Genomic DNA, 21,677 nt, shown 5'->3' on the forward strand with positions numbered 1-21,677 from the left:
AAACAGGGCTCCAGAAATACCAGAGATGACAGTTTGGAAAACCTCTAAATATTAATACACATAACCTTTATGTTTCTCTACTGAAAATTTCCAAATAGTCCCTGAAGTATAAGGTATGTCATTACCAGAGTTTCAACTGGTCAAACTCTCAACTGCTATCTAAGAAATAAGTTAGGTATCTTGTGCTCATTGTTTTGAAACAATAATTTATAAAAGTCATTGATGGAAATAAGAGAAAACAGAATTCAAGGGGAAAGGAGAGACAATTTAGCTCTAGAGAAGCTAAGAACCTCTATAAGCCACTTAATGAGTAGTGAAAAAGAGAAAAAGAAAATTATTTCTTGCATTTTAAGTAGGTGTTTAAGCGATATTAAAACAAACAAAGAAACAAACAAATGAAAGGTCATGCAGCTCCTCAAGGACAGGCCACAAAAGAAGGGAGATGTAGCAGGGAAGGGCAAGTTAACTTCACTCCGAACAAAGGACGCCACTCTGAATTAGGAGACCTGGTTCCTTCACTCCTGCTTTAACTGGCATACTGAAGTCAAAGGTGAAAGGCGATGCTAAATGTGCGTGTTTGTTCCAAGACACCCACAGAATCAATACGCAATTATTTATCCCAGCTACACCTACATTCTCATCATCACCTGGTCAGACCTGCTTACGAACCAAGGGAATCTAAGAAGGCTGCATGCTGTCTAATAATCTCAGCCTTTTTTAAAAACTCAAGTGTTTAGAGAAAACAACTTGTGGCATGTTTTAATTATCAGCCAGGAACGCGGCGAGGCATCGAGGCAGGCTTGCATACCAGGCTGTCCCACAGGATCGGTGGATCATGTACACAAAAATTCCAGGCCACATGTTTTCAAAGGGGCCGACGTCAAAGTGGAACCTGGAATAAACAGAAAGCACAGCTCATGAGGAAATGCAGCGAACTAGGATAAACGTACAAATAAAGCAAGCAACTTCTATGTCTATGAAGAAACTAAAAGAATTCTAGATAACTAAAAGTGTGGCCCCCTGCCTTCTCCCCTCCTCAGTCACATCTCTGTCGTAATCAAATGTTTCCAGGACATTCCACCCACCCCCTCAGGAACAGTCCAAGATTTAAGCCACTGCTTAAGTCTCTGTTACAAAGGAATACTGTGGTCATTATCCGAGCAATGAAAAAGGACAACATAACGATGCCCTTAATACTACACACTCATCAATACTAATACACGACACACGCCCTACACAATTCATAGAAAAGGGGGGATCTTATCTGAAATTCTTTTAGAGCTGAAAATCCATCTATTTCCCATTTTAATCCATAGAAAACGTTTATAAATATTAACATTCAAAGCTATTACCTATTTTCCTATGCTAATTTAGTTGTGGATATTAAACCCAAATAAACAGAGGTCCAACACTTCTGACACCAAATGTGGGAGTTTTCCGCACCAAGCAATTTTCCAGTTCTCTGCAGACACTCACTGATTTCCTAGGATTCAACCCCATTCTCACACTACCTGGAGTTGAGGCAGACCTCACAGCTCAGGGGTTGGGGCCCACAGACTGCCCCACTTCATACGCCAATCACAAGTCAAGGCCACCCGCCCTTCTAATCCGTTGGCCGTTCCCACAAGCCCCTCCTCGGGGGAGACAATGCGCTAGAACAGCTCCAGAACTCAGAGGAACAACACTTTAGCTAAACGTCTGGCTTATTATTGGGACACAACTTGAGAGCGGCCAAGAGCAAGAGGTGCCCAGGGCCAGGCAGTGGGGCGGGCCGTGCAGCTCCGGCCTCTCTCTGGGGGCACCCCCTTTCCAGCACCTGATGTGCTCCCCAGTCTGGAAACTCTCAGTTAGGGTTTTCTGGAGCTTCCAGCACACAGGTACAGGTGGTGAAATCCTTGCCCACGAGTAACCCACCCCCCAGTCTCTCTCCCTGGAAAGGAGTCCATGGGACTGAGCTTCCAGCCCTCCAATCACAAGCAACAAGCCAGCCCTCATCAGCCCAGAGTCTTTGATTAGCAAAAACTCTTGAGTGGTTGAAAGAGGCTTAATATGAATAACAAAAGATACCTCTCTCACCCAAATCACTCAGGAAATTTTAAGGGACAAAGGAGCTCTGTGCCAGGAAATAGCTACAAAGACCACAGTCACGTGTTTTTTACTGTATCACAATATACCTATGTGTTAGTTGTGCGGTCGTGTTCGGCTCTTTGCGACCTGTGGACTGTAGCCCACCAGGCTCCTCTGTCCTGGGTATCACAACACATACCATATATATATACATACACACGCTATGCAACATACACTGTTAAAACATAAACTGAGTAAAAAATAAACTGCGTATTATTTGGGCAAAAACCCGTTTGAAAAGGGCAGCACCTACTTAAAGAGGTCAGGAGTGCTTTCTTGACAGCAGTCATGGGAACTCCTCTATAGAGACCATGCCAAGAAAAGGAATCATCTGACTGGCTCCAGCTAAAGCCTAGCTGGCTGTTCAGAACTGTTCTCCTTAGCATTTCCGTCTGGTGACCCTGAGGCAATTACAGGCTTAGATTCCCATTTGTTTACTAGGCCAGCAGGGCATCAAACGTGCAGCAATCTAATGACCTCCTTATTTAATTTAACAACACGATTTTTCTTATTTTAAATAACTGTCAGCTCTGGATCACTTTTGAAGATTATTTTATGTTGGTATTAACACACAGTGTTGGCTTACACTTTTGATGGGCAGTCTGACCACCAGTAACAAATGTATTCGCATAGGATTAGAAGCCAAGTGTGGATGCTAAATCGTGTATTATAAAGTCTCAGATTTAACTGGCAAACTTTAAACTATATGGAAATGAAAGCTTTCAGTTATCTGAGCTTAAATGCCATTTTGAATAGTAAATATTTCATAAAGTATGTAAACAAGGAAAGCTAACATTTAGGTTGGCTCATTTCAAAATGGCATTCAGGCTAGTTTTTCTAAAGATAAAGAGATCCGGCCTTTCCTTCCTTGGAAGGGGGAAACGGTAAGGTCAGAGGCCGCTCGTGTAACGCAGTATTTACGACTCTACTGCTGGAAGCCATTTCACTCTAAGTGCAGTCGGGCGGGCACTGCGGCGGAGGAAGCGGACGGGACGGGACGCTCACAGCTCGATCTCTTTGCACAGGCGGCCGGGCAGGCTGAAGTGCATGAGGCCCTGCCACTCCTCCGCGGTGCAGATGCTGTGGTAAGACAGCTTCTCCATCGTGACCCTGTAGATGCACTCCGAGTGCCGGATCCTGTGGTACATCTGGGGGGCGGAGCCAACACAGAAAGCGTGAGCGAACGCCTGCGCGGCTCGTCATTAAAGTGCAGAGGCTGCTATTAAAAAAAAAAAATCACAACTGCAACTGGGTTCACTAGTACTCGTCCTTAACTGCTATTACTGCATATTACTACCCGTTAACCACCATCACCATCAGTTCAGTTCCGTTCAGCTGCTCAGTCGTGTCCGACTCTTGGCGACCCCGTGGACTGCAGCACGCCAGGCCTCCCTGTCCATCACCAACTCCTGGAGCGTCCTCAAACTCATGCCCATCGAATCAGTGATGCCATCCAACCCTCTCATCCTCTGTGGTCCCTTCTCCTCCTGTCTTCAATCTTTCCCAATCTTTCTCATCATCACTATATATTTTCATATACACTTAAGAAACCCCCACATACGACTCTGAAGACACAAACGGCTTTTTAAGAAATTATATCTCCATTTTAAAAGACTTCTTAAATTTTGTAACAAGTTTTTTTTTTTTTTTTTTCTCAGACAGGCCAGACATTGTATCTAGGTGGAGAGATTACCTGGTACCTTGTTCTTGGACTCCCAGCCTTGGTAGGAAATAAGCGTCTGCTGTTCATAAGCCACCCAGTACGCGGTATTTTGTTAGAGCAGCACAAACAGACTGAGACGCAAACAACTAAACTGAGGCATCAGTTGCCTTTTCTTCTGTGTCCCCTTTTAAAAATATTTAGCTTAGCTCTCGGTGATCTCAAAGTTCTCTAGTCCAGCCAGTGTGACAATTTGCTGATTGTAAAGTTCTTTATTGACAAAATAAGTTCATAGATGCACGTGTAATAAACGTATGCCCCCTCAGAAATTACACACTGTGCTAATATATTGTATTATAAATTAAAATATAATGGAAATTTTAAAAGATTAAAAGTACATAGTTTTTAAATATTTAGTTTTATTTACTTAGCATGACTTTTGCTCAAACTAAACAATTATATATTTTGAAATAAAGCACTTTATGTTATCTATTGTCAAATTTTTTTCTTTATTACTTGGTGAGATGGTGGTGTTTAATTTAACACTTAGAAATAGTGGTACTAGTGGAGAAAAATATGCCAAAAAGTGCGTGAGCGTGTGCTGTGCTGAGTCGCTTCAGTCGTGTCCGACTCTTCGCGACCCTATGGACCACACCTCTCCAGGCTCCTCTGTCCAAGCTATTCTCCAGCCAAGAACACTGGAGGGGTGGCCATGCCCTGCTGTAGGGGTCGTCCCTACCCAGGAATGGAACCCACTTCCCTTCCATTTCCTGCCTTGGCAGGCAGGCAGGTTCTTTACCAGTAGCACCACCTACTGGAGAAAAAAATGCCAGAAAGTTCTGTTCAGTCGCTCAGTCTTGTCCCACTCTTAGTGACCCCACGGGAGCACGCCAGGATTCTCCGTCCATCACCAACTCCCAGAGCTTGTTCAAGCTTGTGTCCATCGAGTCGGTGATGCCAAAAAGTATGTGGGGTCAAACAGAATAAAGGCAGCACTGCCCGTTCTTACACATCACACTCACAGTTTTGCTCTCTAATCACTAATACCTCTGACTGAAATTCAGATAAATTTCTATTTTCCCTGATGTAAATCAGTTACTTTTGCAAACTAATCAGCTGCATCTTTATATACTGTCAATCAGGTTCAAAACCAGTAACAATCAGTGAAATTTGTCAAACAGCAGATTTCAATAAGTTAAAAGCTGTGTGATAAAACAGATTTTTTTAAAAAATTCAACTTTTGAAGACAGAGAGGGAAACGGAAACAAAAAACAGATGGAACAAACAAAACAAATAACAAGATTATGGATGTACACCTAAACAAAAGACATGCCTGGTCTAAATAGCCTCATTAAAGGAATGGTTATCTGACTGAGCAGGAAGCAAAACCCCAACTCACACTGTCTACAAGAAAGAATCCTACTTTAAATATAACAAAGACTCAGATAGGGTCTTCCCTTGTGGCCCAGCTTATAAACAATCCACCTGCAATGCAGAAGACCTGGGTTCCATCCCTGGGGTGGGAAGATCCCCTAGAGAAGGAAAAGGCTACCCACTCCAGTATTCTGGTCTAGAGAATTCCATGGACTGTATAGTTCATGGGATTGCGAAGAGTTGGACACGACTGAGCAAATTTCACACTTCACAGGGTAAAAGTAAAAGGCTGGAAATTCATAAAACTCAACAGTGGCCACAGGACTGGAAAAGGTCAGTTTTCATCCCAATTCCAAAAAGACAATGCCAAAGAATGTTCAAATTACCATATAATTACACTAATTTCACATGCTAGCAAGATTATGCTTAAAATCCTTCAAACTACCCTTCAGCAGTACGTGAACTGAGAACTTCCAGCTGTTCAACCTAGATTTATAAAATGCAGAGGAACCAGGGTTCAAATTGCCAACATCCATTGGATCGTAGAAAAAGCAAGAAAATTCCAGAAAAACATCTACTTCTGGTTCATTCAGTTCAGTTCAGTTCAGTCACTCAGTCGTGTCCGACTCTTTGCAACCCCATGAATTGCAGCACACTAGGCCTCCCTGTCCATCATTAACTCCTAGAGACTACTCAAGCTCATGTCCATTCAGTCGGTGATGCCATCCAACCATCTTATCCTCTATCATCCCCTTCTCCTCCTGCCCTCAATCTTTCCCAGCATCAGGGTCTTTTCAAATGAGTCAGTTCTTTGCATCAGGTGGCCAAAGTATTGGAGTTTCAGCTTCAGCAACAGTCCTTCCGATGAATATTCAGAACTGATTTCCTTTAGGATGGACTAGTTGGTCTCCTTGCAGTCCAAGGCATTCTCAAGAGTCTTCTCCAACACCACAGATCAAAAGCATCAGTTCTTCGGCGCTCAGCTTGCTTTATAGTCCAACTCTCACATTCATACATGACCACTGGAAAAACAATAGCCTTGACTAGACGGACCTTTGTTGGCAAAGTAATGTCTCTGCTTTTTAATATGCTGTCTAGGTTGGTCATAGCTTTTCTTCCAAGGAGTAAGCTTCTTTTAATTTCATGGCTGCAATCACCATCTGCAGTAATTTTGGAGCCCAGAAAAATAAAGTCAGCCACTTCTTCCCCATCTATTTGCCATAAAGTGATGGGACCAGATGCCATGATCTTAGTTTACTGAATGTTGAGCTTTCAGCCAACTTTCTCACTCTCCTCTTTCACTTTCATCAAGAGGCTCTTTAGTTCCTCTTCACTTTCTGCCATAAGGGTGGTGTCATCTGCATATCTGAGGTGATTGATATTTCTCCCAGTGATCTTGATTCCAGCTTGTGCTTCATCCAGCCCAGCATTTTTCATGATGTACTCTGCATATAAGTTAAATAAGCAGGGAGACAATATAAGCCTCAATGTACTCCTTCCCTATTTGGAACCAGTCTGTTGTTCCATGTCCAGTTCTAACTGTTGCTTCCTGACCTGCATACAGATTTCTCAAGAGGCAGGTCAGGTGGTCTGGTACTCCCATCTCTTGAAGAATTTTCCACAGTTTATTGTGATCCACACAGTGAAAAGCTTTGGCATAGTCAGGAAAGCAGAAATAGATGTTTTTCTGGAACTCTTTTGCTTTTTCGAAGATCCAACGGATTTTGGCAATTTGATCTCTGGCTTCCCAGCCTTTTCTAAATCCAGCTTGAACATCTTGAAGTTCTTGATTCACATACTGTTGAAGCCTGGATTGGAGAATTTTAAGCATTACTTGACTAGTGCGTGAGATGAGTGCAACTGTGTGGTAGTTTGAGCTTTCTTTGGCATTGCCTTTCTTTGGGATTGGAATGAAAACTGACCATTTCCAGTCCTGTGGCCACTGCTGAGTTTTCCAAATGTGCTGGCATATTGAGTGCAGCACTTTCACAGCACCATCTTTCAGGATTTGAAATAGCTCAACTGGAATTCATCACCTCCACTAGCTTTGTTCATAGTGATGCTTCCTAAGGCCCATTTGACTTCATATTCTGGTTCATTAACTACCCTGAATACTTTGACTGTGTAGATCACAACAACTGGAAAATTCCTAAAGAGATGAGAATACCAGACTACCTCACCTGTCTCCTGAAAAACTTGTATGCAGGACAAGAAACAACAGTTAGAACTGGACATGGAACAATGGACTGGTTCCAAATTGGGAAGGGAATACATCAAGGCTGTATATTGTCACCTTGTTTATTTAACTTATATGCAGAGTACATCATGCAAAATGCTAGGCTGGATGAATCACAAGCTGGAATCAAGACTACAGAGAGAAATATCAGCAACCTCATATATACAGATAATACCACTTTAATGGCAGAAAGTGAAGAGGAACTTAGGAGCCTCTTGATGAAGGCGAAAGAGGAGAGTGAAAAAGCTGGATTAAAACTCAGCATTCAAAAAACAAAGATCATGGCATCTGGTCCCATCACTTCATGGCAAATGGATGGGGAAAAAGTGGACACAGTGACAGACTTTATTTTTCTTGGGCTCCAAAAGTCACTGTGGACAGTGACTGCGGCCGTGAAATTAGACGACGATTGGTCCTTAGAGGAAAAGCCATGACCAACCTAGGCAGCATATTAAAAAGCAGAGACATTACTTTGCTGACAAAGGTCTGTCTAGTCAAAGCTCTGGTTTTCCCAGTAGTCATGTATGGATGTGAGAGTTGGACCACAAAGATGGCTGAACACCAAAGGATTGATGCTTTTGAAATGTGGTGCTGGAGAAAACTTTTGAGAGTCCTCTGGACAGCAACAACATCAAACCAGTCAATCCTAAAGTAAATCGGCCCTGAATATTCATGGAAAGGACTGAGGCTTAAGCTGAAGCTTCAATATTTTGGCCACCTGATGCGAAGAGCTGACTCACTGGAAAAGACCCTCATGCTTGGAAAGATTGAGGGCAAGAGAAGAGGGTAACAGGGGATGAGATGGTTGGATGGCATCACTGACTCAATGGACATGAGTCTGCGCAAATTCCAGGAGATAGTAAATGACAGGGAAGCCTGGCATGCTGCAGTCCATGGGATCGCAAAGAGCTGGACACAACTTAGGGACTGAATAGGACTTCCCTGGTGGCTCAGATGGTAAAGCATCTGTCTACAATGCGGGAGACCTGGGTTTGATCCCTGGGTCGGGAAGATCCACTGGAGAAGGAAATGGCAACCCACTCCAGTACTCTTGCCTGGAAAATCCCATGGACAGAGAAGCCTGGTGGGCTACAGTCCACGGGGTTGCAAAGGGTCAGATGCAACTGAGCAGCTAAACATGCCTGAACATACAAGGGTGTTTTCTTTAGCTTGACTTTCTCATATTTACTTATAACAGTGTTTTGATGGACATTTGAAACTTGAAATCCTGGGAAATCGCCAGCAAGGCCTGCTCTATCTAGCCTCAGCATCCCAGTTACCAAGCATTTTGTCTTGGTGACACTGTAACAAGAAAGTTCTGGTGGGCACAGAATCAGAAACACAGATCTGAGTGGCCGGTGATGACCACCTCCTCCAGCGCCACGGCCACACCGTTGGGCTCCTGAGGGCTCAGTCTGCCGAAGAACTCTCGCATTTCAGGGCTTTCTGCACTGCGTCCCACCTGCTGAGGATGCACCCTGGCTCCCAGGTCTGCACTCAGGATGCTCCTCGGGTGCGCGCCTGTCCGAGCGGGAGTCTGCACGCCACACAAACTGGGAAGCGCTACACGTAAGGCCCCTTCTTGGTTAGAGAGCTGGCTTTACCCGCTCACCACTGGCTGCAGGTAATCCATAGATGCAAAGGGCTCAACTCCTGCTGATACAAACTGGGTGCTCTTTCCCCTTTACTCAATTCACACGCCGAACCTAACTGACGAGATATCTGCTAAAGTGCGGATTTTCAGTGTGATGTCAATGGCATTAAATGATGTCATTAATGAAGTTAATGTGGCCCCCTAAATAATCCTAAAACAGAAGACATGGTCCACACAGGTATGGACAGGAAGCTTTGTGCTCTGTATGCAGCAGCACGAAGCAGGGCTACAGGGGCGAGGGCAGCACCAGGCCCAGCGGAGGCTGTGCCCCATGCCCTGTGCGGGACCAGGGGCCCGGCTGTGGCTGCAGGGAGGGGTTCCTGGGCTGAGGACCCTGCAGAGAGACAAGGTTACCTGGGTCTCCCCCAGGGGAAGCAATTCCAGACAGATCTGAGTAAGTAAAAGTCAAGTAAGTGAAGGAATGGAGGAGTGAGGAAATCCAGGAAAGAAGAGACCAACACAAGGAAAAACCAACATATTGACGTCTCCGCTAAGAACTGAGCTGATAAAAGAGAATCAAGTGGCTAAAAATACACCATCGAAAAAATGCAGCATCTGATGTGGGCTTCCTCTGCCTGCACGCCTATTCCAGTTTATGGAGACCACGGTACTGAGATGCAGAGAAGTGACTTTTTCTCCTTGACTAGCTCTGAGATGGAAGTGTTTAGAACGCTGTCTTTCTTGCGGACAAGTCAAGAGCAGTGCGCCAAGGACTCCAGGGCCACATCCAAAGCGGGCCGGCCACACACGTGCTGCGGGGCCTTCCCCTGGTCACTTCATCCACGTATCTGCCTCTCTCACATCAAGTGGAGCTAATCACAGCCTCCCTCGGGATAGCTCTGGGACTAACAAAGGAACCAGGATCCAGGTCTTGGTCTTTACTCTAGAGGTCTCTGATCTGACATCCTCCCCTGAAGAAGGCTCTGACAGGAAACTCTTCTTGCAAAGAAACCAATTGCTGGCTTACAGACACTGACACACAGTGGGCGCTCTCTGCGTTTTCTTTTTTCTTTAGGAGGATGCTTGCCTCAACAAAGCCAGTGTTACTGTAAAGAAGGGCAGTACGTTGGTCTTCCCTCTGCCTTGAACAGCAACAACTCCAGTTCCAGCTGCTCCCTAGACGGGAAGGCACGTGGAGAGGGCAGGGCGGGGGTGGGGGTGCCCCTGAGCTGTGGGATCAGAGGCTGTCATGCTTTCTGAGTTTGGAGGCACTGTCAGAAACAATGCAGATTTTATAAGCTCTCGTGGGGAGAAGATATACTGCAGTTTAAAAAGCGGCGATTAACTCCATACAGAGAGCTGACGCTGTGCCACCTGGGTTTCAACACGCACCTTCAGGCAACAACCAGGCATAGGTCTGCTCGGTTCAAGAGAGGTTTACTCCCAGAGCCTGCCACCGGGCGCGGACACTCTATGAACCTGTGGCCCATACCCTATCTGGCATGACAGGAGAGCAGAGACAGTTTCGGTGAGTTTCAAAGTGTTCATAAAAAGCTACAAGTCAGCTTCACTATAAAGGAACTCTACTAGCTTTGCCCCAGCATAAAAACAGAATGCCTGTCAGCTTATTCACGACTTTGCAGAGGAGTGTTCTTTTCCTTGTTTCACCTTGGTATTCGGGTTGGTATGATCGTTAGACCGTGGTTGAGTCCAGGTGTCTGATGCAACATTCATTGCTAAGGAGAGCTTTGAGTGCCCTGGGTGAGCTCAGCAACAGCACTGCTGATCCGGCCTCACAGTGCCCTCCTTGGGACGGACTCAGTGAGTCCTCAAGGGACGCACAGAAACATGGACGGGTTTCAAGAAGATCAAGTTCCACCGCCTTAATTTTCACCTGGACTCTTACCTAAAAATGCTCTTTTCCCACCTCTCATTTCAAATCACCCCCTTCTCAAGTTTCACTAGTACGAAAATCTCTTAAATCAAATACTGGTGTTACTAAAGTCTAAAAGTGGTTTCTAAAGCTTTCATAAGGTACTTGAACGTGGACCTAAATAAATTTTCAGCTGACAGATCATTAAAAACAGTTTTTGATGACAGGGCGGCCATACTCCTTGGCATATTGGCTCATGTGGAGTTCAGATCAAGAGCAATCGCTATAATAAAACTCTTCCTGCTCCATCGACTCCAGATGAAAGCAGCTCTTCAGTTCAGTTCAGTTCAGTTCAGTTGCTCAGTCGTGTCCAACTCTTTGCGACCCCATGAACCGCAGCACACCAGGCCTCCCTGTCCATCACCAACTCCTGGAATTCACTCAGATTCATGTCCATCGATCAGTGATGCCATCCAGCCATCTCATCCTCTGTCGTCCCCTTCTCCTCCTGTCCCCAATCCCTCCCAGCATCAGAGTCTTTTCCAATGAGTCAACTCTTCGCATGAGGTGGCCAAAGTACTGGAGTTTCAGCTTTAGCATCATTCCTTCCAAAGAAATCCCAGGGCTGATCTTCAGAATGGACTGGTTGGATCTCCTTGCAGTCCAAGGGACTCTCAAGAGTCTTCTCCAACATCACAGTTCAAAAGCATCAATTCTTCGGCGCTCAGCCTTCTTCACAGTCCAACTCTCACATCCATACATGACCACTGGGAAAACCATAGCCTTGACTGCTACTGCTGCTGCTAAGTCACTTCAGTCGTGTCTGACTCTGTGTGACCCCATAGACAGCAGCCCACCAGGCTCCCCTGTCCGTGGAATTTTCCAGGCAAGAGTACTGGAGTGGGTTGCCATTGCCTTCTCTGCAGTTAGGCTCACTGCAATAATAAAAACAGCTTCTTATTAAAACGTTTGATCCTCTCTACAGAGAAGCTGTAAAGTTAGGCAAAGTTCCCAGGTGGCTCACTGGTAAAGATTTCACCTGCCAATGCAGGAGACACGGGTTCAATCCCTGGTCTGGGAAGATCCCCTGAGTCGTGAAGCAACTAAGCCCGTGTGCCACAGCTACTGAGCACAGGCTGGGAAGTGCAACTACCAAAGCCCGCGTGGCCTAGAGCCCCAGCTCCACACCAAAGGCAGCCACTGCAGTGAGCAGCCCGCACACAGCTAGAGAGTACCCCGCCCCTGACCTAGAGAAAGCCCTCCTGCAGCAATGAAGACTCAGTAGGCCTAAATAAATAAGTTTTAAAAATTTAAAAACAAAACTGCTTGCATTTTAACCCAAGTTCTGTCACCCTGCAAACACCACTTTACTTAACCCTCTCAGGGCCTCAAGTTTCCTGAGGTTACAGGGGAAAGCAACAGTGCTTATCTCAAAAGTCATTACACTCCTGAAATGAGTCAACGCAAGCCAAGAGACTATCAGAGGTCCTGATGTGTAGGACAACTATTAATCACTTAAGAGGAACAGTTATTTAAAAAAAAAAAAAAAAAAGACAGTAATTTTAGAGCTTTGACTAGACGGACCTTAGTCGGCAAAGTAATGTCTCTGCTTTAGAATATGCTATCTAGGTTGATCATAACTTTTCTTCCAAGCAGTAAGGATCTTTTAATTTCATGGCTGCAATCACCATCTGCAGTGATTTTGGAGCCCAAAAAAATAAAGTCTGACACTATTTCCCCATCTATTTCCCATGAAGTGATGGGACCAGATGCCATGATCTTCGTTTTCTGAATGCTGAGCTTTAAGCCAACTTTTTCACTCTCCTCTTTCACTTTCATCAAGAGACTCTTTAGTTTTTCTTCACTTTCTGCCATAAGGGTGGTGTCATCGGCATATCTGCAACTCTTAGGGCTTCCCAAAAAGTAAACGTGATAAGTAGAAATAAACTTGATGCTGAAATAGTGGGAGCCACATTCTCAGAGAGCAATATCCCAAAGGCGGAGACAAAGTAGCTGGAAGGAATTCTCTGGAGTTAGGAGGAAGTTCTGACATGCAAAGAGAGACACAGAGAGAGAAAGATCCAGCAAAGAATATCCAGGCTTATGTGTAAACTCTCTTCTGAAATAGTGACAACAGGGGGAAAGGATGTTTCAGTGGAGAAACCAGGCAGACACCTCCTTCCCAGAGCCTGCTTGCAGCTGGCACTGTGAACACAGCCTTCTGAGATGTTTCCGCCAAAATGATTACCTCGAGAGAGCCATGAGGAAACACCAGACAAAACCAAAATAGAAACACCCTACAAAATAACCCGTCCATACACTTCAAAAGGGCTTCCCTGATAGCTCAGTTGGTAAAGAATCCACTTGAGGTACAGGAGACCCTGGTTCGATTCCTGGGTCGGGAAGATCCACTGGAGAAGGGATAGGTTACCCACTCCAGTATTCTTGGGCTTCCTTTGTGGCTCAGCTGGTAAAGAATCCACTAGAAATACGGGAGACCTGGGTTTCACCCCTAGGTTAAGAAGATCACCTGGAGAAGGGAAAGGCCACCCACTCCAGTATTTCAGCTTGGAGAATTTCATGCAGTCCATGGGGTTGCAAAGAATCGGACATGACTAAGCGACTTTCACTTTCACTATACACTTCAAAATGCCTAGGACACAAAAGACAGAATAAGGAACGACTCTAGGTTGAATGCTAAAAAAAAAAGTTAATCATTCAGTTGTATCTGATTCTTCGCGATACCATGGACTGCCTGGCTCCTCTGTTCATGGAATTCTCCAGGCAAGATGCTGGAGTGGGCGGCCATTTCTTTCTCCAGGGCATCTTCCCTAGCCAGGGCTCGAACCTGGGTCTCCTGCATTGCAAGCAGATTCTTTACCAATTGAGCCACTTGGGGAAGCCCCAAGGGAAGAGACTAAAGCGGTCTACAGACTTCACTAGGGCGGGCCCTAATCCCTTATAAGAAGAGGCGACTGCAACACAGACGATCACAGAGAAAAGACCACACGGAGACACTCGAAGGCAGGAGGCCACAGGCCTAGAAGAAACCAAACTGCCAGCAGTCGGACCTTTGCATTGCAGCTGTCAGAACCACAGAGACATAACCTTCTGTTGTTTAAGTCGCCCAGTCTGTGGTATTTGTCACAAACTGACTCCTTGGAAAAGACCCTGATGCTGGGAAAGATTGAAGGCAGGAGGAGAAGGGGACGACAGAGGATGAGATGGTTGGATGGCATCACCGACTCGATGGGCATGAGTTTGGGTAAACTCTGGGAGTTGGTGATGGACAGGGAGGTCTGGTGTGCTGCAGTTCATGGGGTCACAAACAATCGGACATGACTGAGCAACTGAACTGAACTGAATAGTGTGTACTCAGCTGCTCAGTCATGTCTGACTCTGCAACCCCATGGACTATAGCCCTCCTGGCTCCTCTGTCCATGAAATTTTTCAGGCAAGAATACTGGAGCAGGTTGCTACTTCCTACTCCAGAGGCTCTTCCCCACCCAGCAATCAAACCCTCGTCTCTTGCATCTCCTACATGGGCAGGCGGGTTCTTTACTACTGTGCCACCTGGGAGGTCCATGACATAACATTACAGGTCAAAATTAATTTTTAACACTCCTTACACGTGTTTGTTTTAGACTATTATAATTTTTTAAAAAACACTTTAAAGTACAACATATATTAGAATAAACTTTTGTGGGGTAACAGAAACACATGTTCAAAGGGAGAAAAGAATGATAAGTGGTAAGAGTTTCTCATTCTATTTTTAAGTGGACTGTGCTAAGTTGCTTAAGCTGTGTACAACTCTTTGTGATCCCATGAACTGTAGCCTCCCAGGATCTTCTGTCCATGGGATTCTCCAGGCAAGAATACTGGAGTGGGTTGCCATGCCCTCTTTCAGGGAAGTGGACTATTAATAGATGTCAAATTATTCTAATACCTAGATTCCACTGAATATATTTTAAAATTATAAAGGTCAATATTTAGAATATAGTAGAAATTATATTTCCTGCAACTTTGAAACTAAACAGATGCATTCTGTCAATCTTTTTATTGATGAGGAGATATGCTGGTATAAAAGATGTCTGAAGTTGGAAGTGTCTGACAGCTGCCCCGGTCTGTCTCCGATGGGTCGGGTGACAGTACAGCCCCCATGAGGCGGCATGGGGCTGCAGGAAGGACTGCGTGCGATGCACACAGCCACCCTCATCACCAGACGATTATTTTTTGCCATTTTGTTCTGAGTCTTCTCTGCTATTTTCATTACTCACATGGTTGCTCCTATGATTTCCAAAAGACAAATTTCTCTAAATTACTAGGGTGACAATTCCCGTGCATGTTGATTTGGCTTTACAAAAGTTTAATAAAATCTTCTCCGAGTTCAGAATTCCAGTAATGTCACTGAAGGATGACTAGAGTTCATAGAATACTAAATGTTTGACTCATTTAAAATGTAAAAGAAAGATGATATATTCAGCTCTTTTAAAGTGAGACTTTATAAAATAAACGGAACCTAATCTTACTGTTCAGTATACAGAGCTGGGCTGTTGGGAAGATTAAATGAATACATCATTGGGGGCTCACTGATAAAGAATCTGCCTGCCAGTGCAGGAGACCCAGGTTCGAATCCTGGGTGGAGAAGATCCCCTGGAGGAGGGCATGGCAACCCACTCCAGTATTCCTGCCTGGAAAAAGCCATGCACAGAGGAGCCTGGCGGGCTGCAGTCCGTGGGGTCTCAAAGAGTCAGACACGACTGAGAGACTAAGCACGCCTGCACACAGCACCTGACAGACACGTGGAGTGGCTGCCTCCCTTTTCCTCACAGAGGAAACTTTCCTGCTTGGTGTTAAGACTCGAGTTATTACTCTCTCTCTCTCTCTTTTTTTTTTTTTTTGCACCAGAGTCTCAAGCACACAGCACGAATGACAACCTCTTCCGGTTTGGATAACCTTGTCTGCATCGGTAGATTACATCCGAAACTACATTGGTAGTTATCAGGGAAGGGAAACCTTACACATTCACCTCATTTTTCTTTCTATCAAACTCACCCCTTAAAATAAATGCAAAAATCAGGTTGCTTTTTTTCTTTTTTTCCTTCCAAGGAATTTTAAGGTATTTCCTAAGATATGCATAACCAGGAATCGCTCTTTGGGGTTTATAAAGGAAATGGGGGGGGAGCCACTTTCCAAGCTGATAAAATTCAATACCAAGCAGTGAGAGCGTCGTGACTTACATTGGCACAGTGCAAGGCTAAAGCGCAGAAGACAGCAAACATCTTGAAGTTGTTCTCGTCCGTCTTGGAGAAGGCGCTGCCGCTGAGCTTGTTGACCATCTGCACCACGCCGATGACGCTGCCGCGGCTGACGATCGGCATGCACAGAATGTTGCGGGTCGTGTAGCCCGTGTACAAGTCCACCTCTCTGCGCCCGCGGCGGGGGCAAGACGGCAGCACAAGAGACAGCACAGGCAGGAGCGAGTAAGCCACGTGCCATCGCACACTCAGCCCAGTCCCGCTTCTCCCACACTTCACTGCAATGGAACTGGTAGCTTCTAAACTCAGAGACAGTGGAGACACATGCACGTGGTTTTTAATAAAACCTTTTTGAAAATATTCTAACCCAGTTCTGCTTTCAAGAGAGTTTTTCAGAACCATCTCCAGGAGGTGTTCAGCTTCTCACCTGGTTCGAATGAGAAGCATCCCACGTCACAAAGTACATGCCAACTGTGGATTTAGAGAAAAGTCTAATACATTCGGTAAAAATGACCCGTTTGTTTGCACTTGGCCAGGTTTATGAGCGCTGTAAACTTGCTGAACAAACTTAAATGGGACTTCTTACCGTAACAATTTAGAGCAGGGAGCAGCCATCGACAGACTGTGCACAAACCGGCGCCCTCCAGTTTTGTAAGCAATATAAATGGGACACAGCCACACCATTCCTTGACGGATTCCCACTGCCCCACAACAGAGCTGTGATGCAGATGCTGTGGCTGACAAAGCCAAAAATACCTATTGTCTGATTCTTCAAAGACGAGATTTGCTGACTCCTGATTTAGGGGAAATAGTTTCAAAATAGTTTTTGAAAATAGGAGTCATTCCACAGGAGCAATTTGACGACTACAGGCAATGAGTTCGTCGGTAGCCTTCTCTGATGGGCTACCTAGAGTGATGGTTTTCAGATTCGCCCGTGTTGCACTATCAGCAGCTCAGCCCTTTTGTTTGCTGAGTGTATTCTATGGTGTGGATATGTGTGTGTGTGTGTGTGTGTGTGTGTTCAGCCTCTCAGTCATGTCCGACTCTTTGTGACCTCATGGATTATAACCCTCCAGGCTCCTCTCTCCATGGGATTTCCCAGGGAAGGATACTGGAGTGGATACCCATTCACTTCTCCAGGGAATCTTTCTGACCCAAGGATCTAACCTGCGTCTCCTGCACTGACAGGCAGATTCTCTACCACTGAGCCGCTGCAGAAGCTCACGGTATGGGTACATCACATTTTATATATATCTTCACCAGTTAATGGACATTATTTGTTAATTGCCAGTTTGGGGCAATTATGAATAATGCTGCCCTCAAGATTTGTCTACAAATCTTTGTGTGGACAGGTGCTGTTTTTCTTGGAGCATTACCCATAAGTGGAGCTGAACGAGGGCTGTAAGTGTGTGCCGAACTTTATAAGACACTGTGAATCTATTCTCCAAGGTAGTTGTGCAAACATACACTCCCACTTGCAAGGTATGAGCATCCACGTTTATCCATATTCTTGCCAATGCTTGCTAGCATCACTTTTTAAAAAATTTAAACCATTAAAGCTTGTATGTAACAGGATTTCATAGTCAACTAAATTTATCTTTCATCTGTTTAATGGCCATTCGTCGATCTTATTTTGTGAAGCATCTGTTAAAATCTTGTGTCCTATTTATTAAATTGGGTTCTCTTGGAAGTTTTTAAAAATATATATATACTAGACACAAATATTTTGCCAGATATATATTTTGCAAATTGTTCTCACAATCTGTTGCTTTCTTTTTCATGTTATTTAAAAAGCTTTTATATATGGATATATAAGTATTTTCAATATTTAAGTAATAAAACGACAAGTTGGCTTTTTTAAGACAAAAATTGAGATTTTCAGCACACTCAATTTATTGAAAAAATATGTTACCAGGATACAGCTTTGTTTATATAAAAGTTATGCAAATATGACATTAATCAAACACCTGAAAAACTTCCCATTGCTTATGCTATTTAACTGTCCCCTAAAGGAAACCCGGTCGTGAATGCACAGAACACTGCCGTCAAAACAGGTGAACCATTACCTTCAACTTTCAGGGCATCAACCTTGAGACTTTCAATTTCGAAAGTTTTTTTAAATCAAATTACATAAACTGGTTTCTAGTTCTCCAAAGTAACTCAAAACAAACAAAAATTTATTAGCAATCTTAATATCCAATAAAGTCTGCAACTGATTGAGTTTCTACTTCGTGTCATGTGAAGTTGCCAGGCCTTTTCTGAATATTTTCTCTAATTAAAAAATTTTAAAAAACCCTACAAAATAGGTATTACTGTGCCCACTTTAAAGATGAGAAAACAGCTGAGGCTGTGACAGATTCAGTCACTCACTTTGGGACGTTCTAAAGGTGACAGAGGACAGAGCCAGGATTTAAAATAGGTACTTTTATCACCATGTGTTACAGCCTTTGAAGAAAAGGTTTGCTAAAGGATATGCTTAGGACAAAATGATGACACTATAATGAAAAAAATTTATAAATTTAAACTCTTGATTTTTAGTTTTCCTTAAAACATTTTAAACTCCTGTAGCTGCAGATAGGGGCTTCCCAGGTGGCGCTAGTGGTAAAGAATCCGCCTGCCGTGCAGGAGACATAAGAGACGCAGGTTCAGTCCCTGGGTCGGGAAGATCCCCTGGAGGAGGGCATGGCAGCCCACTCTAGTGTTCTTGTCTGGAGACTCCCATAGACAGAGGAGCCTGGTGGGCTACAGTCCATGGGGTCACAAAGTCTTTCACGAGCGAAGCGACTTTGCACGCACGTATGCACAGCTGGAGACAATCAATGGTTTCGAATCCATCATTTTTTATGAAGATCTGAAAACACTGACTACTGATAATAAGTTGGTTCAAAGAAAGCATAACAGCATCAAAGAGGAAAAACTGACTGAGCTGGGGCCCTACCGCAGAGGCTTCAGCTGAGCTGGACGGGAAAGAAGGAGGGCTGGAGCACAGGAGGCCGCCTCACCTGTTGAAGCGCGGGTCTGCGTAGGCATCTGGGATGTTCAGAACCTCCCCGGTCCTTGCTACTTGTCCGGCGATCCCCTTCTCGATTGAAAACCTGCACACACAGAAGACAGGAGCACACAGATGTTGCAGAAGAACTTGAGACACGTCACTGCCAGCAAAAACTGAATAAGACAGGCTTCTGTTTTAAATGCTTGTTTTACTACAAAAGGTATGAAGGTGAAGCTGAAAAACACTGCATGGTAATCACTTGAAGACCTTACCAGACATAATTCATAATGTATTAAATTATGCTGAATCACAAACTGAAACTGAAAAATTAACTAGCCTTCTCCTGCACTGACCAATAATAATCCTCCAGATCTGCAAAATACCTTATAATTTACAACATGTTTCAACATGAGTTTTTTAAAATAATTCTTCCTGTGAGCTGAGACCCATATGGGTTCAGTAACTTGCCCATATACTTAAAATATGAGTGGCACAGCAAAAACAAGAATGCAGGTCAACACCAGTACACTTTCCACCACACATATAACCAAACCCACAGGTTATATGATCATGAGATAGAGGACCTCAATTTTAAGGTCTCTGCAATGTAACTACCAAAATAACACAGTTTACGACTTCTGGTATCTTCACTTCTCTAATTTGTTAAATTTAAAAACAGTCAAAATACAGGCATTATTGTATTGGATATATTTTGATATCTAATATCAGTATTTTCTTTTATACAGAAATATATTCTCATATTTATAAATAGTTTTCTTATTACAATATTATAATAATACATGCTCTCATTCAAAACATAGTTAAGATATCTATAATCACAATAGTTGCATATTTCAGTAGCTGAAAAATATACATTTTCAACATTATAGAAAATTATCATTCTTGAAATAAAGCTCCACCCCATTTATTTCCCTAAGGAAAATTCAAAAGAGAATTGACACCAAAGAGAATTAACTTTTCTTAAAACACCAACAAGTGAACCCAGCATTGTACTACGTAAAACGCAAGGCTGTCTTTGCCCCCGTTTTCTTGTGCTTTGAGCAACATGAACGCAACAAATCAGACGGCCTTGAGCAGAGTAACAGAGCCCGTTTCACGGTTTATTCTTGATTTTCTCGGTCTGAGGGTAGCTCAGTGTGGTCTCTATCTCTGATCAGTGGAAACATAACCAAGCGGCATGCCCTTAGGTAAATGGCTGGCACTGACTGGTCAGCCAGAGAGTTACAGCCAACCACACCCCGCTCCCTGTTCTCTCTGCGCTTGGAAGTGCAGGCTCCAAGTTAATGTCTTCAAAAGGAGACCAATGCCGGCCCTGCTGAGGAGCTCTCAAACCTTCAGCAGGAGAAGTGACTTTACCTAAATGACTATATCCAGACGAATCTACTGAGCTCTAAACAAACGAAATTTTTTTTTAACAGAAACCTAAATGGTGGCTGCAGGCAGCGTTCTGTGAGTGTAGAAACCTAGCATCCCGGGAGCACAGAAGGGGAAGCACCCCGTGGCGGGCGTCAGTGTGCGCACATTCCAGGCTTCCTGTGTGCAGACAGACGGCCCAGATGAAGAGCCAGTCCTATTAATAAGGGACAGCATCTCACTCGGAATGTTGCAACTACCACGGTACGTTAGAGTACCTTGTGGAAAAGTAGTTAAACATCGTATACATGTGTAAAACAGAAGAAATGCGAATGTCTAAAAAAGCTTCTGAGCGCTCAGCTTGACGTGAACTAGCTCTGTGGCAGTGCTCCTTGTAGGTGCCCGGTGGTGGCAGGACTCAGCCACCAGCCAAAGGCCGTCCTGCTCACGTAAGTGACAACTGCGGCCACTGGCAGATCCAAGAACTCTCTAGCTTTAAGACGCAGCACAAGAGTGCGCTGCAATCGGTTAAACTGGCTGTTGGGTTGCAGGATAATGTGTTGAAGTTAGGAAATATACCAGGTCAGTTTCACTGCAGTCCGGACTTGCAGACAGCTCTCTGGGTTGCGAGGGGGAGGGGACGAAGTTGTCTAAGTGGACCTGCTTCTAGACACAGGAGGCCCTGCAGACCCCAGGCGGGGCGCACCTTTACCTACCTGGGAGCACTAGTAAGTTTTTCCAACATGATTTCCAAAAGGACCGCCTCCGGAAGACGGCATTTCCAGGAGTGACGCTAAAGCTTCCTAGGCGCGGTTTCGCTGGCACTGCAATGTCATGCCCAGAAGCACTACCTTCAGGAGGCGGGTCCTGGTGGGAATGATATCACAGTATGACAAGTGCTGTCAGCACGCCTGTGAAGAGGCACAGACACGTGGGTGACGGAGCACCTGCCCGGCTGCCGCCAAGGCAACCACACGCTCCTGCGCGCTGTACCTGATCTCCTTGGTCTTCTTGAAGACGGGCTTCCCTTCCTTTTCCTCTCCAATATCAAAAAGGTCTGAATATAACTCCTGGTTCTTATGGTCCACCTGGAAAAGGGCACAACGGTCGGCATTCACCAGGTTTTTTGCATATATCTACAGACAAACGAGAAAACGAGAGTCAGCCGGTGAGAGGTGCAAAGAGGTTG

The 21,677-nt window shown here is 44.6% G+C and overlaps 1 protein-coding gene across 1 annotated transcript in view; it reads right to left on the reverse strand.

The window, feature by feature from the left end:
- The window catches only part of PDE10A (phosphodiesterase 10A), a 266,943-nt gene that overhangs the window by 25,590 nt on the left and 219,676 nt on the right, over positions 1 to 21,677 (reverse strand). Inside the window, exons 11-15 of the mRNA XM_068985211.1 lie at positions 21,482 to 21,624; positions 19,125 to 19,217; positions 16,105 to 16,291; positions 3,133 to 3,275; positions 809 to 892 (exon numbers count right to left, since the gene is read on the reverse strand). Coding sequence (XP_068841312.1) covers positions 809 to 892; positions 3,133 to 3,275; positions 16,105 to 16,291; positions 19,125 to 19,217; positions 21,482 to 21,624 — 650 coding nt within the window. The remainder of the gene's footprint in view (positions 1 to 808; positions 893 to 3,132; positions 3,276 to 16,104; positions 16,292 to 19,124; positions 19,218 to 21,481; positions 21,625 to 21,677) is intronic.

The sequence above is a fragment of the Capricornis sumatraensis genome, chromosome 13 (genome assembly GCF_032405125.1).
Source record: "Capricornis sumatraensis isolate serow.1 chromosome 13, serow.2, whole genome shotgun sequence".
In the NCBI taxonomy this organism is placed as follows: domain Eukaryota; kingdom Metazoa; phylum Chordata; class Mammalia; order Artiodactyla; family Bovidae; genus Capricornis; species Capricornis sumatraensis.